Source organism: Triturus cristatus, chromosome 3_2 (genome assembly GCF_964204655.1).
Source record: "Triturus cristatus chromosome 3_2, aTriCri1.1, whole genome shotgun sequence".
NCBI lineage: Eukaryota > Metazoa > Chordata > Amphibia > Caudata > Salamandridae > Triturus > Triturus cristatus.
Genome location: NC_140584.1, coordinates 288628569 through 288645417, shown reverse-complemented (window position 1 = coordinate 288645417; position 16849 = coordinate 288628569). Strand labels below are relative to the sequence as shown.

At 45.4% G+C, this 16849-nt stretch overlaps 1 protein-coding gene across 5 annotated transcripts in view; it reads right to left on the bottom strand.

Annotated features, from left to right (window-relative positions):
• The window catches only part of LOC146857170 (transcription elongation factor A protein 3-like), a 200230-nt gene that overhangs the window by 117728 nt on the left and 65653 nt on the right, over nt 1–16849 (bottom strand). For all 5 annotated transcript variants that reach the window (XR_014979861.1, XR_014979862.1, XM_085647658.1 and 2 more), the window contains exon 3: nt 4279–4384. Coding sequence is in view for 3 of the 5 variants with exons in the window: in XM_085647658.1 (XP_085503784.1) it covers nt 4279–4384 (106 nt within the window). In the remaining 2 variants the exon portion in view is untranslated. The remainder of the gene's footprint in view (nt 1–4278; nt 4385–16849) is intronic.

Below are 16849 nucleotides of genomic sequence, written 5' to 3'. Positions count from 1 at the left end.
AGGGAGATGTGGTCTCGCGGTTTGATATGCAAGAGTAGTCTGGCAGCCGAGTTCGGAATCCGTTGTAGTCTTTTCATGGTCGTTAAAGGTGATCCGTGGTAGAGGCCATTGGCGTAATCGAGTTTGGACAGAACAAGGGAGATGGCAGCTTGGACCTTGTGTGGAAATCCCAAATGGGGGAAGATTCGTGGCAGAGTTTTTATAGTGACAAAGCTTGATCTTGCTAGTTTGTCCACTTGGGCATTCATCGATAGCTTTGCATTCCATGGTCATTCCAAGGTTTCTTACTTCCTTCAATACTTTAGGTGGTGATCCCAGTTCATCAGGCCAGGCGGCGGCAAGTGGGTCATAATGTTTCCAATCGCCATGCTTGAGTATTTCTGTTCTGGAAGCATTCAATTTGAGATGGCTCCAAGTCATCCATTGATCCACAGCTCTGAGACAGCTGAAAATTGGTGAGTTTCCAATGTCTTTTTGGCATTCCATTTGAAGGAGTATTTGCGTGTCATTTGCATAGTAATAGCACGTGAGGTGAAATTGATTGATCAGTACCGGTGAAGACTTCATGTAGATGTTAAAAAGCATGGGCGATAGAGCCTTGAGAGACCCTTGCTTTTGTGGAGTATGGTTTGGACGAGAAAGGTGGGGTATGGATGACATTAGTTCTCGTTCAAAGGTAGGACGCAATCCAGTCTACAGCAGTCCCATCTATGCCAGCTTCGTAGAGTCTTTGTATCGGAGTGTCATGGTCAGCCGTGTCAAAGGCAGCCGAGAGATCCAAGAGGAGTAGCGCAGCAACCCAGTTGCGGTCAACTGTGTTCTTCAGGTCATCCCAGATGGCAAGGAGGGCAGATTCTGTGCCTCTTCCCGGACGGAATACTGTTTGGAAGTCTGAAAGTATGGCATTCTCTTTAATAAATTGTGACATGTGGGCGAACACTGCTCTTTCTATCAGTTTGCCCAGGAAAGGTCCATTTGTAATGGGTCTGTCGTCGTCGGGGTTCAGCGGGTCCAAGTTTGTTTTCTTCAGTAAATGGCATATGTATGACTTTGAGTTCTTCTGGAAATAATCCAGTAGTTAAAGAATTAAGGAGTGGCAGCAGAGGTTGTTAGAAGAATTGTCTTGAAAGTTTGCGGTGGACACTGGTCAGGAGGGCCTGCTTGCTTTGACCAGGTCCATAAGTTCATCGTGTGAAATGTGTTGGAAGGAACGGAGTGGCTGGGTTAGAGTATTCTTGGATTGTTGTTTTGTTAAAGGGTTAGTGCTGGTGCTTTGTCTCTGTTTTAAGTACGAGTCCAACATGTCTGCTTTGTCTGTGTAATGATTTGCCAGTTTTTCTGTGAAATCTTGAGTAATGGGATGAGTTCCTTCTAGGGAATTTGGTTTACGAAATTCATTGAGTATTTTATAGAATTCTTTATTTGCACATTTAGCATTTTGAATTCTGCCTTAAAAGTACCTTTTCTTGGGTTTTTTGATAGCTGACTTGTATAATTTATAAATTTTCTGTAGGTGAAGGTTGTCTTGTTTGACGTTTGTTTTGAGCCAGGCACGTTTCCAATTTGTTTTTTTTATGTCTTTTATCTCTGTATTTCTCCAAAGTGCTTTTTTTTCTTTTGTTCTGTTGTGTGGTTTTGAGTGGTATCAGGATTTCAAAAGCTTCCTGTAGCCACTCATATCGTTTTTGAACAGAATTTATTGTTTTCAGATCTGTACTGGATGTTAGTTGTGTTTCTAAGTGTTCCAAATTAAGTTTGTTCCACAGTCGATAGGTGGATACATGTAAGGTATTTTTAGGTGAGTCGCTTAGTGTTGTTTTATGTTGGATAGCAAGCAAATGGTGGTCTGACCATGTGACTGGAGTTATAGATTGAAAGGTAACTAGTTTGGTATTAGCAAAAATGACATCTAGGATGTGTCCAGTGATGTGTGTGTGTTTGTGGACGACCTGATGCAGGTTCAGTGCGTCTAGGCCTTTGATTATTGTTTTCGGATGGGGCATATTGGGTTTGTCAAACCAAATGTTGAGGTCACCCAGAATGCATAGGTGGTCGTTTGATAGCCTTGAGGAATGGCTTCATGCAGGACTGGAGCCACATCATCTCCCAACCATGATTCAGTTATGAATAGTATGTCTGTTTTTGTGTCACTGAGAAGGTCGTAGATGTGATGTTTGTTTTTAGAGAGCGATCAAGCATGCATTTATTAGTAGACAGCTTAGAGTATGTGCTTTGGTGACAGTGAGACTTTGTTTTGTAGAAGAGTGATCGATATCGTGTGGGTTTGTAGCAGGTGTGTTTTTAGTGCTGGTATTAGCTGTATTAGGATAGCATCGTGTAGCTGTTCCATGACGTGGTCCTCGTCCAGCAGGCTAAGAAAGCATTTTGATGGGACTGCGTTTGAGAGTGAGTTGGTTCGCTGTGTTGTTTTTGTGGTGTAACCTTGTTGTGCAGTAAACATGGAAGCAAAGTTGTGAGGTGTGGCACGTTGCTTATATTGTTGCGTGTGTCATACACCGCAAGGTGCATGAGTCAGGGGTGGTGGTGCAGCATGAGGGTTATGTAGTTAGGTTCTAAATTGTCCAATGGATGAGAGGCGGTTGGAAGAGAGTTGCTGTATGTGTGTTAAGTGTGGTGGAAGATAGAAAGCTTGGCATGGGAGTTTGTTCCTTTGTGTAGTTTTAAAGGGGGTTGTATGTTTGTATTTTGTGACGGTAAGTATTATGAGGTGTTGCGCTTTAGAGATTTTATTGTGCTGGTGTGCGTGATATATTTTGTTTTTGAGGAGTAGTGAAAAGAGGTGCTGGTGGATTTGTTTCATGAGATGGATTTGTTTGTATATTATTGTATGCAAGTGGAAGTTGTAAGGTAGAGGGGGTGGTGATGTGTTTGTGAGTAGAGTGTATGTTGTGTGTAGGAGGAGATGATGAAGTAGAGGTAAGAGTGTTTGTCTTAGACTTGTTTGTTGCAAGAGTTAAATGTGTGGTGCTGTGCAGTGTATGTGCTGTGTGGTTGTGTTATTATGGTAGAAAGAACAGGAGGGTGTTGGTTGGACAAATTATGGAAGGCTGAGTATAGATTTGTTAGTGATAAAAGGGGGTCTGTTAGGAGTAATTAGAGTGGGGAGTGTGTGTCTGGATGGGTTGTAGTTAAGTATGGTGTGGAATTGGGTTGTGTTAGTGATGAGTGGATTGGTTAGTGGTATAGGATAGAGTTGTGTACTGTGTGTAGGTGATGGTGGAAATGTGTGGTAGCTGGGATAGAAGGGTGTATAGATGTGGTTTGTGTGGTTTTGTAGTGGGTGCTGAGACATTGAATTGTGCATAGGGTTAGTTTGTAGTAAATGTGTGGAGTACATTTGGTGCGAGTGTGTTGCTCTGTTTGTGGATGGTGTAGTGTGGGTATTACTGAATGAGACAATGGGCAGCATTTCTGGCCCTGTTCCCGACCAGTCTCGAACAGGCACTCACCCTTGTCCATTCCACACTTAAACTGAGACTCCCTAAACCCTGGCCTTAAATAGCCCTAGTAATCAAGTGACCCCTTCAGCAAATGGGACCCTAGAACTAACCCTAACCAATCGCAACACTAGCCCTAATATCTAGAACCAATAGGAGACCAAGACCTTACAGCCAATCATAGCCCTAGTCCAAGCACTCAATCACACAGGAAACCCTAATCCCTACTTCCAATAGAAAGCCTAACCCTAGTCCTAGTCCCAACGCTAGCCCCAGCAACCAATCACCTAATCCCTACTTCCAATAGAAAGCCTAACCCAAATCCTAGTCCCAACCCTACATTAATTAAAACACTGACCCAGAAATCCAATCAGAACCCTCAAATACCCAACTATGTGCTCCAGAATTTCACATGTATAAGCAAATGAACAGCAAAATGGTTATTCATGTGTCTATGAACAGTGGAAAATGTGTATGTGTGAATATACAAGCTCTACCAAGTTTTCATGCATGTTTAAAGGAGCGCTGGAAGATTCATGGACGTGTGGGCATTGATACGTTTTTGTAATAAGATGTCTCGATGTATGTGTACAGGAGTACCACGTCATCCATATGTGAGTATATAGGATCACTGAGAGGTTGCACGTTTTGCATACAAGAGCAGTTCCTATGTAAAGGTAGGAGCTGTGAAAAGTTGTAATACATAAATATTGGAAAATGAGAAGATCTTGTGAGGCATTCCAGTTCATATGTGAAGCAGGCCTCAGACATGTATATGCCCATGCTGCAGGCTGGATACTTCCTGGTCAGAGCCTCTCACCCAACAGCCGCTTCCAGTCTTTGATCAGCATCGTGGCCATCTCTGTGACTCCTTGATCTGGACAGTGCTTTCGCAAGCCATTGACCATCACACCGAGCCTGGTGGCCTTCACAGAAAGAAAAATTGACAAATCAGTTGCCATTCTTAGAACCCTGTGGCCCAGTCAATCTTCCAACAGATCAAATAAATTAAAGCTCACATTGGCCAAGAGTCTTTACCACATGTCAAAGAAGCCAGGATACTAGAATGCTAGTTGCACACAGTTTGTGATGGTGTGACCAGCTGAAGGGAGCTTTAGTAATACAGAGGTGCTCATGAGGAGGGACAGTAGGGAGGGAAACCTTCTGTATGACTGGCGAGGCTGGGTGAATAGGTTGTCTAGTGGAGGAGACAGCTGATGGAGGAGACATTGTCTACTGGAGATGTGATTTTGTGAAGGAGATTTGGTTTACAGTACTAGAGTCGATGCCATCTAGCGAAGGAGACATGATATGGTAGTGAAGAGTCTATAGAGTCTATCTAGTGAAGGCGATCTATCCAGATGGACAAGATGTAACCCAATGCAGGAGTTGTACTCTAGTGAAATAATTGTAATTTAGTGATGGGGAAGTGATCTAGTGGAAACTAAGTAGTCTACTTCAGAAGACATCATCTAGAGGAGGAGGTGTCGTCTGGTGAAGGAGATGTGGTGTTATGGAGGGAATACAGTCTGATGAAGGAGCTGTAGTATAGTGGACGAGATGTGATTGAGTGAAAGTGTCTTGATTCAGGGGCGAAGGCTCAGACTATGAAGGAGATGTAGCTTAGTATGGATGAAGCAGCTAGAGGAGGAGGCGTCGTCTAATGGAGATGTAATTGATTGGAGGATACTTGACCTAGTAGTGGAGATTAAGTCTACTGAAGGAGATGTAGCCTAGTTGAGGAGAGATGTACATATGGGGGAGATGTGATGTAAAAAATGAGACCGTGTTTTGGTGGGTACTCTGCCTTATGAAAGAGATGTGGTCTAGTGTAGCATGTGTGGTGTAGTCGAGCAAAAACGTGACCTACTTCAGGAGGCATGTGCTAATGAAGGCCATGAGATATGTTGCCAGTGGTATAGCCTAGTGCAGAAGATATAGTGTAATATAGAAGGTGCAATATAGCAGCAAAGTTGTTTGTTGTGGAGCCAGGAGATCTGACAATCTGAAATGTAATTCTGGCTTTCCCACGTGACCAAAAGTTGTGATGCAAATCACATCTCTCTTTGGACCACAGTTTGCCTACTAGGAAAACAAAAAAACACCATCGCTCTTAACCTCTTCAGTGCCCATGACGAGATAGTCTCGTCATGGAGCACGGTCGCGCTGTGCCCATGACGAGACTATCTCGTCATGAACCCCACCCACTAATAAAACGCCCGGCACAGGAGGGGGAAAGGGCGTGGCACAGAAGGGGTTAAGTACTAGAGAAAATAAGCATTGACAATGCCAACGCATCAAGATTGCATTGATATGTATGCCTGTAATACACATAAGCAGAATAGAGCGACACCATTATTCCATGTATGTAAAATTGTGAAATTGAAAAACTACTTGTGCAGCATGTACCCATCCGTGATGTACTGTGTCCCTGTACTGATGACATAAGAATCTGCAGAGATAGCTAAAGTGGTCTGTAGCCACATGCTGAAAAGGGACATTTTTATTTTACACTACAGAGCGGGATAATCTGAAAAAACAGTTGGCTGGTTGAAACCAATGGGAATAAAACCCGATCTTCAGCTACTGAAAGAAAGTAATCTAAAAACAGATATACATTATGGTATCGCACCATTACTGGAGAAAGACTGCATCGTTCGTGGCTATGTTGAATTTGAGCTACTTTAGGAATTTCTCTGGTATGGGCAATTAAAACACTTTTTCGGGGTTTTCGTTGACAGTTACGCACATGATTTCATTTGTTATGAACCTATGGGAGTGTTAATCAGGTTTTGACGTTCGATGTGAGAAAATACCACGACTGAAAAACGCATGGCTACTCCTTATTCCGCTCACAAAAGATGGATTTTATACCCGAAATACATTGGGGACATGCAAGAAGTCATGTAATCAAGTGAATCATGAATTGGAAAATTGCAGTTAAATAGATTGACGATCATGAAGAGTGGTGGATTAAAAGAATTATCAATTACATGATATCTCTTTTATGTTGTTAACTAACCGTATCAATCAATAACCGAGAGAAGGTAAAGCCAATATTAAATTAGAGATTGGAGTGACACCAGCCAGGATGGCCTGGTTTAGCACCACCCATAACTTATGAAGATTTTTGACTAGTAAATTTACCACCACTTGCACACCAAGAGGAGCAAAGATAGGTGACTAAAGACCAAGTAGTGTTTACCAAGGGACCGTATATCCTCCACTTGTTTGAAAAACAAGACAACACAAAGAATCCTGGTGCTTCAAGAGGCTGGAACCAGCACCACGTGGATCAGAAGAAGAGGGCGTGATCAGAGAAACATCATCCAGGTGGAAGTGATGACAACTTGTTTCCCAGGAAGGACTTTGAATATGACTTTGAGGGAGAAAATGGTGACTCGCATGTATTCGTCTTTTTTGTTTTTTCTTGTCATTTTTTTAATTCTTTCAGCCACACTCTAATTACTTTTATTTTGTTCATCCATCTCTCACTCTTTTCATATGTACATAAATATATGCACCGTGTGTAGCTTGTGTTCGCTCAGTTTAAGGTTTTTTATTGCATTCTTTTAATAAGGATGTGGTGAAGTTTTTTTAAGTTAGAGAGTTAATCACGAATATCTACCTTTACAGACATCACAAAATACTAGCTGACATTTTATAGCATTTAGTCATTCAAAATGAATGAATAATATTCATTAATTTGCTTCTTAATCCACTCTGTTACTTTTATTGGCTTTTCATGAACTTCTGTACTCCCAAGTAATTTCTCTGTCACCATAGAACCCTTTAGGAAGAACAAGGCCATTGTACCTGAGGTTTCAACTTTAATAAAATAAGTAACTAGAGTACTAAAGGGAAATGTGCCTGAGTCTAATGAAGGTAACTACAGGGGCTTTTTAATAGTGAGTCTTACATACAAAGTCCTTTGTGATGAGTCCTAGCTTGACTAAGACCCAAACTTTCAATATCTGTAACCATATAATTACTAAGGTCAAGGCTTTCTCACATTTAGGTGTCTTGAACGACTCCAACATGATTTGGAAACCCCTAGTGGCAGCTAGGAATGAGGAGCTTAGTAGATCTGCTGCCACAATTTTCAGCTTTGCTTCAAGATTGGGGAGCAGACCCCTTAAAAACCTGGAGAAGATCCATCAAGCTAAATGCATCCCCAAGGTCTCATATGGCAGAGACACCTGGGGCTATGTGGCATTTAACCTTTTCCAGATTACCAAAAATAAATTCTTGCTGTGGTCACTATGCGTTCCCCAAAGTACCTCTTCCCTGTGCATTCACAAGGAGTTTGGTATCGGCTACTTGAGTGATTTATTAGCCCTCCATCTTTTGTTGGGTTGGAATTGACTGTGGGCCAATGAGGAACTTGGTCTACATAGATTGATGTTTAAGGATTGTTTTTTGCGTGGTTATGCTCTTAAAACTCCTTGTATAAAATACATTAAGGATTCATTCCTGTATTTGGGGAGAGGGGAACTTTTTAATAACTTTGAGTATAAGTAAATCGGACAAAGTGGGTGAAGGATAACTTTCTAGAAAGAAGATCTATGTATAGAGAAGAGAGCAAACTGATAAAACCCACAATTCGGAGGTGAGTGTAGTTAACAACGACACAGTTGATGGAGCCCTACCTCGCCCTTATTAAAAATAACAGAGATCAATTTTTACTCACTAGGTTTAAGCTAAATCTTCTGCAATTGTTGCTAGCTTCTCCCAGAGGATGTTATGATCCTGGGTCTTTGCGTTCCTGTGACTGCGACAATGTGTCTCCACAGGACACCTTAAGTTTTGTTATATTTTGTACATTTTTTATCGAACTTAGAAGAGTTTTTATTATCCTGACTGCCACTTATATTTCTACAGAGGCTAACTGATGAGTTTATCTTTTTTAATGTAGTATGTTTTTTAAAAGCTATTCTCAATCTCAGGAACTTGTGGAAAGATTAAAAGGGTTTAATTTTTAAAATGTATCATACTCTGATTGTTCTGTATACTGTGATTTTGTACGTTTATATTTTATTAATTCTCTTGTGTACTTTTATGGTTTGAAAAGAATCTGAATAAAGATTATTTTATTTGAATTGAGTCTTACATAAAAAGCCGGATTAGGAAAGAGCTAAAGATGCAGCTCTTTAAAAACCACTACATAATGATGCGTTAATAGTCTACTTCGGCTCCGAGATCCCAGCTTCCCTCCAATCACCATTTGACTTTATCTATATCTTTGAAACTATAAAGGGCACCGCTGCCTTGAGGCTAGGGTTCAGCTTCAACAAGCATTTGCAATGCAATAGGTCTCGCATTTACGCAAGTTTAAGCCATTGGCATTGTAAATGACAATGCCTTTTATTTATGTTTTAAAAACCAAAACATAAATAAAAGGCATTGTTATTTACAAGGCCAATAGCTTAAAATCGCATAAATGCGAGACCTATTGCATTGCTAATGCATGTTAAAGGATTGATGTGGTCTATGGCTGCTAAACCCTTTCCAGAACTTTCAGTCATAAACCAGCACCCTGTCGACTCAATCAGCCCCACTCCCTCAAAAAAAATTTGCAAACCTGTGCCATTTTTTTATAATGGTAGGAGCTTAGACACATCACAAGGATGGCACTAGGCGCTACATAAACTTGCATTCGTCAACAATATAGCTCCCTTCCTCTCAACCCGCTGCAAGGAGGCAAAAAGGTCAGAGGTCAGTCTGTACAAAGGCCACAGAAGACAGTCAAGGAAGAAAGAGAAGCAACAAACGAGTTGTTATGAAATCGAATTGAAATGACATCACACTGGGCTGGGTGGGGGGATACGTCAAGATACCGAGCAGGAAGACGTGAGACACGAACAGTAACTTACTGCAGGGCAGCTCGTGCAGACGGAATGAACACGTGTCAGTGCAGAGTGCCGTCACCTGCCCATCTGCCGGACACAGATCACACTGGCTGTCAGTAGAGCACCCTCGCCCCCATGCACACTGGTCATCATGGCCATTTACTGATTGCCACCCCTTCCAGTGCACCCTCCAGCCATTAGCAGTGGTGACCGAATTAGAACAGGCCTCACAGACCTAAAAGGGGGCAATCTGGCCTCCAGTCCATAAAGAAACACTGGCAAAGTCACTGGCAAAGTCAGTCTTTGCAGTGCATGCAGCCCGTTTGATATACTACCAGGTTGTTCTGACAAGTGCACTCACTTGCCAGACCTTACCCGTCCCTTTCTATGCACATCAGACACCCCTATGGTAGGTCTGGGGTACCCCCTGGGCAGGTTGCAGTGCATGTGAAAGGTAGGACATGTACTAAGGTGTGTAGCATGTCCTGACAGTGAAATAATCTCCATTTTGTTTTTCATGGTTGAAAGGCCATCCTGCCCATAGGACAGAATGGGAAGGCTGTGTAATATGTTTTCCAACCTATCTTCCTAAAGGCTTAAGATGGAAAGGTGAAGTTTAGTATGCCTTAACTCACAATGTAATAACACATCTTTTTTTGAAGGTGGTGTTTGCATTGTATGTTTAGAAGCCACTCTTTTAGAAGTGGCTGAGTTTTTGTGCTCTAACATTTCTGTGTGTCTCTGCCTGGCTGTGGATTGATTGTCTGGATTTGAAAGCGATAGGATCTGGGGAATGTCTTGACCCAGGGGAGGAGGTGAGACAGCAACAGGCTGACCTGCATCTGGAGTTTAGGGGGAGGATAGCCCCTAAAGGTGAAGAGGCCTGGGTTGCTGCTATAAAACAATTGTCCCATCTCCTGCTGAGTGATTGAGAATCCAGACCCCCACTAATCAAAGGAAGAAGGTGTCACTGGCAGGGAGGCACCCAGAACTGGTTTGAACAGGGGGTCAGTGCCCCCTGAACACAAAGACTTCAAAGCCATTGAGGGGTATAACTATGAGAGCTGAAGCCCCTGAACTTTGGAGAATGGCTTGATCAAGTGTGAACAAGACTGGAGCTACTTCATGGTCAAGAGGACCTTTGCCAAGGAAGAGACAACTGAAGAGACTAAAGGATAGGACTGACCCTTGCTGTGTGTTCTGGGGCTGGCCTGCAGTCTGCTGTTTTAAACAAGGAAAGGCTAAAGGGACTTTGCTGTGTGCTGTGTCCCCCTGGTTGGAAGGACTGTGCTGTGTCCTGAAGTAATTTATCCCCAAGGGCCCGAGGTGAGCTGGCTCCCTGTTGCGGAAACACAGGAACACAAAAGTTTCCATTAGAGTCCTAGCAGCGCTGTGTGTGCGCGTGCTTGTTGCAGCCTGGGACTCTCGTAAGGTGTGCCCTGTGATCGTGGGCACCGGCAGTCCAAGCAAGGATCAGTGACGCGGTGTGCATATGCTTTTTGCTACCTGAACCCCTTTGTGAGGATTGTCCAGGTATCGTGTGCACTGGAATCCAAGTGAGTGTCATCGACCCTGTGTGTTGTGCACCATGAGACCTTCGTGAGGATTTGCCTTGTTATTGTGTGCACCGGAATCCAAGTGAGTCTCATCGATGCTGTGTGTGTGTGCGTTGTGCACCGTGAGACCTTCGTGAGGATTTGCCTTGTTATCATGTGCACCGGAGTCCAAGTGAGTCTCATCGACGCTGTGTGCGTGTGCGTTGTGGACTGTGAGACCTTAGTGAGGATTTGCCTTGTTATCATGCGCACCGGAGTTAAAGTGATTCTCTGCGATGCTGTGCGCGTGATCTTCGTGCAGCCTGAGACCCTCGTGTGGAGTGCCAAGTGATGGTGCACCCGAAGCTCAAGGAAGTCTCAGCGACGCTCTGTGTGTGTGTGTGTGTGTGTGTGTGCCCTGTGGCAGCCTGAGATCTTCGTACCTGTAGCGGCCTGGACCGGCAGCTCCAGAGGAGCTGAGCCGCCGGCCCGAGCCCACTGTTGCCAATTCACAAAGATTGCATTGGAGGCCCAGCCGCTGGATGAGGAGAGGAGTGAGTTTGCGCCCCCCAGGTAACGTGTGTCGACTCCTGGGGCAGGGTGCGGGCTCGGAGGGAGACGCTCTCTCCCTCTCTCATTCCGGCAGCGCAAGCCTCTGCTTCGGCTCGTATCGCGGCCCGTATTGCCAAGGGAGTGGCAGTACAGGGGCCGGAGTGTGGAGCTGTACTTTTTGATGACACCGTACCCATGTGTTAGACCTGGCACCTTGGCGTGAGTCTCCCTTCCTCTTTTTGTCGCTGTGCCTCATGTGTTTTTATGGTGTTGGCCGCTCAGCGCACTGTGCCACTGCCAACCAGTGTCGCGGTGCGAGTGCTCCCTATGTAAATTGTATATGTCGGTTGGATTCCATGATTGGATTGTTTGATTTACTGTCAGACCCCAGTAAAGTGCGCCGGGGGCGCCAGGGCATGTAAATGCGAAGACCGCTGGTGGGCTTGCAGCACTGGTTGTGCCACCCACAGGAGCGGCCGGTAAAATATGTCTAAGGTCTGCCATCGCAGAACCTGCGTGCAGTCTGGTACTGACATGCTGACCGGCAAGTGCCCACACTTGCCAGTCCCTAGAACCTTCCCTTAGCTGCATGTTAGTCACCCCTCTGGTAGGCCCACGGGCAGGGTGCATTGTAAGCCTAAGGTAGGACAAGCCTGGATGCGTGGCATGTCCTAGTAGTGAATTACCGCCATCTTGTTGTTCACTACTGCAAGGCTACCCTGTTCTCATAGGCCAGTATGGGCGGCCTGGATTATTACACCCTATGATCCTAACCGACCCAGGGAACATGGTAGAAGATCGAGTTTAGTATGCCTGAACTCGGAATAATAAGGTACATCTTTTCGCAAGGGTTATTTTAATATTCCGGGTTTGCAAATGCCGCTTTTAGAAAGTCGGCCTTTGCTTGCCTAAACATTTCAGCCGCCTCTGCATGATGTGTATCTGATGTCTGGCTGGTGTGAGTGACAGGGCTGGGGGAACCCAGATGGGCAGGGCTAGGTAGCCTGGTATGAATAGGATGATCGACAGGTAGATGGGTGGGAGGAGTGCTCCTAGGCTCTGAATAGGACAGTGCTCCGCTACCTCAATGCCGGCTCCACCCCCTGTGGAGCGTCTGATGACTCTGCCCTGCACTCTGAAAGAAGAAGCCTGCATCACGCAAACAAAGTGCTCAGAAACCGGACTGAACTAGGCAAGGGCCCCCCTGGCCTGGGAGAACAAAAGATTTGCTGTATAAATGGAGGAGCCCTGCTCCTGAGAAACTAGATCCGCTTTTGACCAAGAAGAATCTCTGCCTGAGGAGGAGGCACCGGGAAAGCTGTAGGAGGAAGACTGTCCCTATCCTGGGGGATTGGCCTGCAGTGGTGACCTTGCTGCCAAAGGGGAGAAGAGAAACTGTTGCTGAAGACTTTTACTTTACTTTTACTTTCAAGACTTGTGCTTTTCCAAAACGATCTCCAAGGGCTTGGAACTGAGCTTGCCCCCTGAACTGAGCCCCAGGACCATTGGGCTCTACCTGATCTTCACTCGCCTGCTGCTGGACTGTGGTGTCCTTTCCCTCGCCGGAGCTGTGACCCTCGTGCCCAGTCCCTCCCTGAGCCGTGACCAGGACTGCTTAGCCGCCCCCGCCTTGGGAAGAGCCTCGCTCGATCGGAGCCGCTCCCCCTACGCTGTGCTGGGCTGCCCCTGTCACCTCGCTCGTGGAGGCTCGCTGCGCACCTTCACCCTCCCGCCGGAATCGGCATTTGTGAGCATCTCCAAGCCTCGGACGGCCCGGACGCATCTGCGTGCCCGGCTGCCCCGCTTTGTTCACCCGCCACCTACAACACCCCGCTCTTGTCGTGAGCCTGAGGATCAGACACCCTCGTGAAGTGTGGGAGCCCCGGACGCCGCCTCGCTCTTCTGTCGAAGAGCCGCTGAAATCCCACACCCGCCTTTGCGTCAAGAAACAAGGTACTGTACTTACGAACTCGACCGCGAGCTCGCATCGGATCCAGGGTCCGCAACGTTCTTATTTCCCTGTCATCTGCTGTGTGCTCCCTGGGCGCTGCCTCAGCCCGAAGTGCGCTGAGGCCTACAGTTACCTTGTGCCCGCCTAAAGAACTTTCCGTAACACAAAGAGAACTTTACCGTACTTCCAAGAATTGTGGCCCCATCAGTTCAACGTTACTGGGCCTTGTATTTGAATCTGCTGAAACTACATAAAAGCTTATTTTTATATACTTCCTGATTGGTGTCCGTTTGTGGTGCATGCAAGGGGTTTACTGTAAGTGTAATTGCATTTGCTTAACCGTGTACGCCTGAGACTTAGCCTAGACTGCTCGCGCCACGCACCTAGAGGGTGAGCAGGGGTTATTCTGGGGAGTCATCCTTCGCCCTGACAAGAAGTAAAGGGTCCCTGTTGTGGGTTCACACCTGCGTCAACCAGAGCCCCCTCATTTCTAACACCATGTTAGGGGTAACTGTTGAGAGGCTGACTGCAAGTCAGAAGGAGAGACCGCCTAAGGCACGGTGATCGGTGCCTGAGTGTATTACGCATAATTCCATTTCTAAATAACGGAGTACCTGACTGTCTTATTACACATTGCATGATTTCTGCATAACAGAGTACCTGATTAGGGTATTACGCATTGCATTATTTCTGCATAACAAAGTACCTGATTAGTGCAAGACGCATGGCATTATTTCTGCATAACGAACTACCTGATTGTCATATGAAGCATTGTATTGTTTGTGCATAACGAACTACCTGATTAGCGTATTGTGCATTACATTCCTCCTGCATAACAAATTACCTGATTAGTGTATTACGTATTGCCTTATTTCTCCATAACGACGTACCTGGCTAAGGTTGTTAGATCATTTGGATTTGAGGTATTGTCCTATGCTGCCGACACACAAGTTCAGCATCAGGGAATCGGCGGCATATTTTAAAAGCTGTATGCAGGAAGTCTCCTCCTGGATGGTCAAATACTATCTTAGACTTAATGGGGAAAAGACAGAGGTCTTGATCTTCGGAAACCAACAGAACATTTGGTCGAACGACTGGTGGCCAGACACGCTTGACTGTTGTCCATGCCCTGTGCCCCATGGTAAAGATTTAGGGGTCATAGTGGACAATTCTCTCTCTCTGAGTCTGCAGATTAGCAGAACAATGTCCACGTGATTTGGAATCATCAGGATACTCAGGAAAATTTCCCAGTTTCTTTTGTCGCTTGACGAAAACAGGCAGTCATTGCCTTAGTGATGTCCAGACTGGACTATTGTAATGCCCTTTATCTGGGCATCAACAAGAGTATGGTGCTACGTTTGCAGCTGGCGCTGAATGCTGCTGCTAGGCTGGTGATGGACCTTCCAAAATATCATTCAGTCTCGGCTTCTCTTATTGCTTTGCATTGGCTCCCTTTGGAACGAAGAATTTTGTCCAAGACCCTTTGCCTGACCCACAATGGCCTAGCCCCCGATTCCATCAAAGGGCGGTTTCAGCGCTATGTTCCTATCAAGCAACTTAAGTCGGCGCGTAAAAATCTGCTGATAGTTTCAAGGTTCAAGAAGGCTAGATGGGGAGGCAGGGCCTTCTCCATTGCTGCTGCTAGGCTGTGGAACTCCCTCCCAGATGATCTGTCGGTACAAGCGTCCCACTCCCGCTTTTGCAGGGCTCTGAAGACCTTGCTCTTTACACAAATATCAGTCTGAGCATATAATTTTATTCTGTTAAATTGTCTCTCCTGTAGCGCTTTGACGCCTTGGGGCTAAGTTTGCACTCTATAAATCCAATATTCATTCATTCATACCTGGTGGTTGTATTACGCATTGCATTATTTTTACCTTGCAAAGTGCCTGATTGTTGAGTTACGCATTGTATTCTTTTTACATTGCAGAGTGTCTGATTGCTGTGTTACGCCTTACAGTATTTTTGCATTGCAAAAGTGCCTGATTCTAGCGTTACGAACTGTATAACATGATATTAGGATTACAGGAGATTGTTTAGAAGTGCTCATTAATACTGCCAGAACTTACAAGGGCTGGCTCGCCTAACAACCGGCCAGGAGAAATAGTACACAAACTCATATGTTCGGATTTATATTGTGTGGTCTTATCGTATATCTTTTTTATATAAAGTTTATACTCATTTTTATAAAACTCGTGTGGAGTCTATTTGTGGTGTCATCATTGAGTTGTTCTGAGCGTGGTTGCAAATACTTTACACATTTGCCTTGAAGATAAGCCTGGCTGCTCGTGCCAAGCTACCGAAGGGGTGAGTGGGGCTATCTCAGAAGGTGACCTTCCTTTCCCTGACGCTGAACCGCGGGTCCCCATTTGGTCTAAGGTACCTACCTCAGCCAACCAGGGATTCCGGGTCTAACATTTGGTGGTCAGCGGTGTGGGATTTGAATGTGTATTCGCAAATTCAAACACAGTGATTGGTGTACATCACAAGTTTAGCGCAGACCACAACGCAACCACATATTGTGTTCTTGATTTGTTGGTTTAATTTTTTAGCAACCTTTGAGCCACACATCATGTCTCAGAGGAGTCAAGTAGCCAGTGAGTCTGCAGAATTAAAGTTCGACATTGAGGCATTCATTGCTTACCTACAAAGTTGATCAATTGAGGCAATTCTGCAGGGCTTTGGATTGTCCCATGAAAAGTAGCACCAAAAAGGAGGAACTGCAAATGGCCTTGAGGGCCTGGTGGGAAGCCAAAGGGACTCAGGAGGCGGGTGTTGTTGAGGTGGATGAGGATGACCCAGGGAATGGATTTGGTCCACAGGATTTACCAGTGGAGGGACCAGCTTCAGGGGCTGGTAGTAGCCATTGGGGAGGAGTTTTTCACCAGAGGAGTTGGAGGAAAACCAAAGGGTCAGAGAGCATGAGTAGGAGGTTGTAAAACTTAAAACTCAGAGGAGAAGAAGCTGCTCATTGAAAGTGAAAAGCGAGCTGAGGAGAGCAGGAACGCTCTCACCTTGGAAGAGAAAAAGATTCTCTTAGTAAATGTAAATTGATACTTGTATAGCGCACTACTCACCCGCAAGGGTCTCAAGGCGCTTGTACGAATACCGCTGTGGAACCCATCCTGGCTTTCCCTGTGAGGCGTCCACTCCTGGGCACCCCCAAGGTGGAGGCCAGGCATCCTTAGCGTTGTGGGGGCCGTTGTGGAGATTAAGCAAGCTATTGCCCAGAGTTGCAGAGTGGGACTCCATGATTGGAATAGGCACTGAGGCGAGAATAATCAGGTCCATGGAATTTTTGAGCCCAAGACCCGCCGAGGCGGGGAATTGAACCCTGGTCCCGGGCTAGACCTCTGCATCAGGGTCTGCCGCTCTAATCATTGAGCCACACTTCTCCACTCTTAACTCTTAGCTCATGAGTTAAGTATGAGGGAACTGGACATTAAGGTTAAAAAGGCAGAGTCCAGTTTGAATGGTGGCAGCGTACAGCCCGTGCCAAGTATG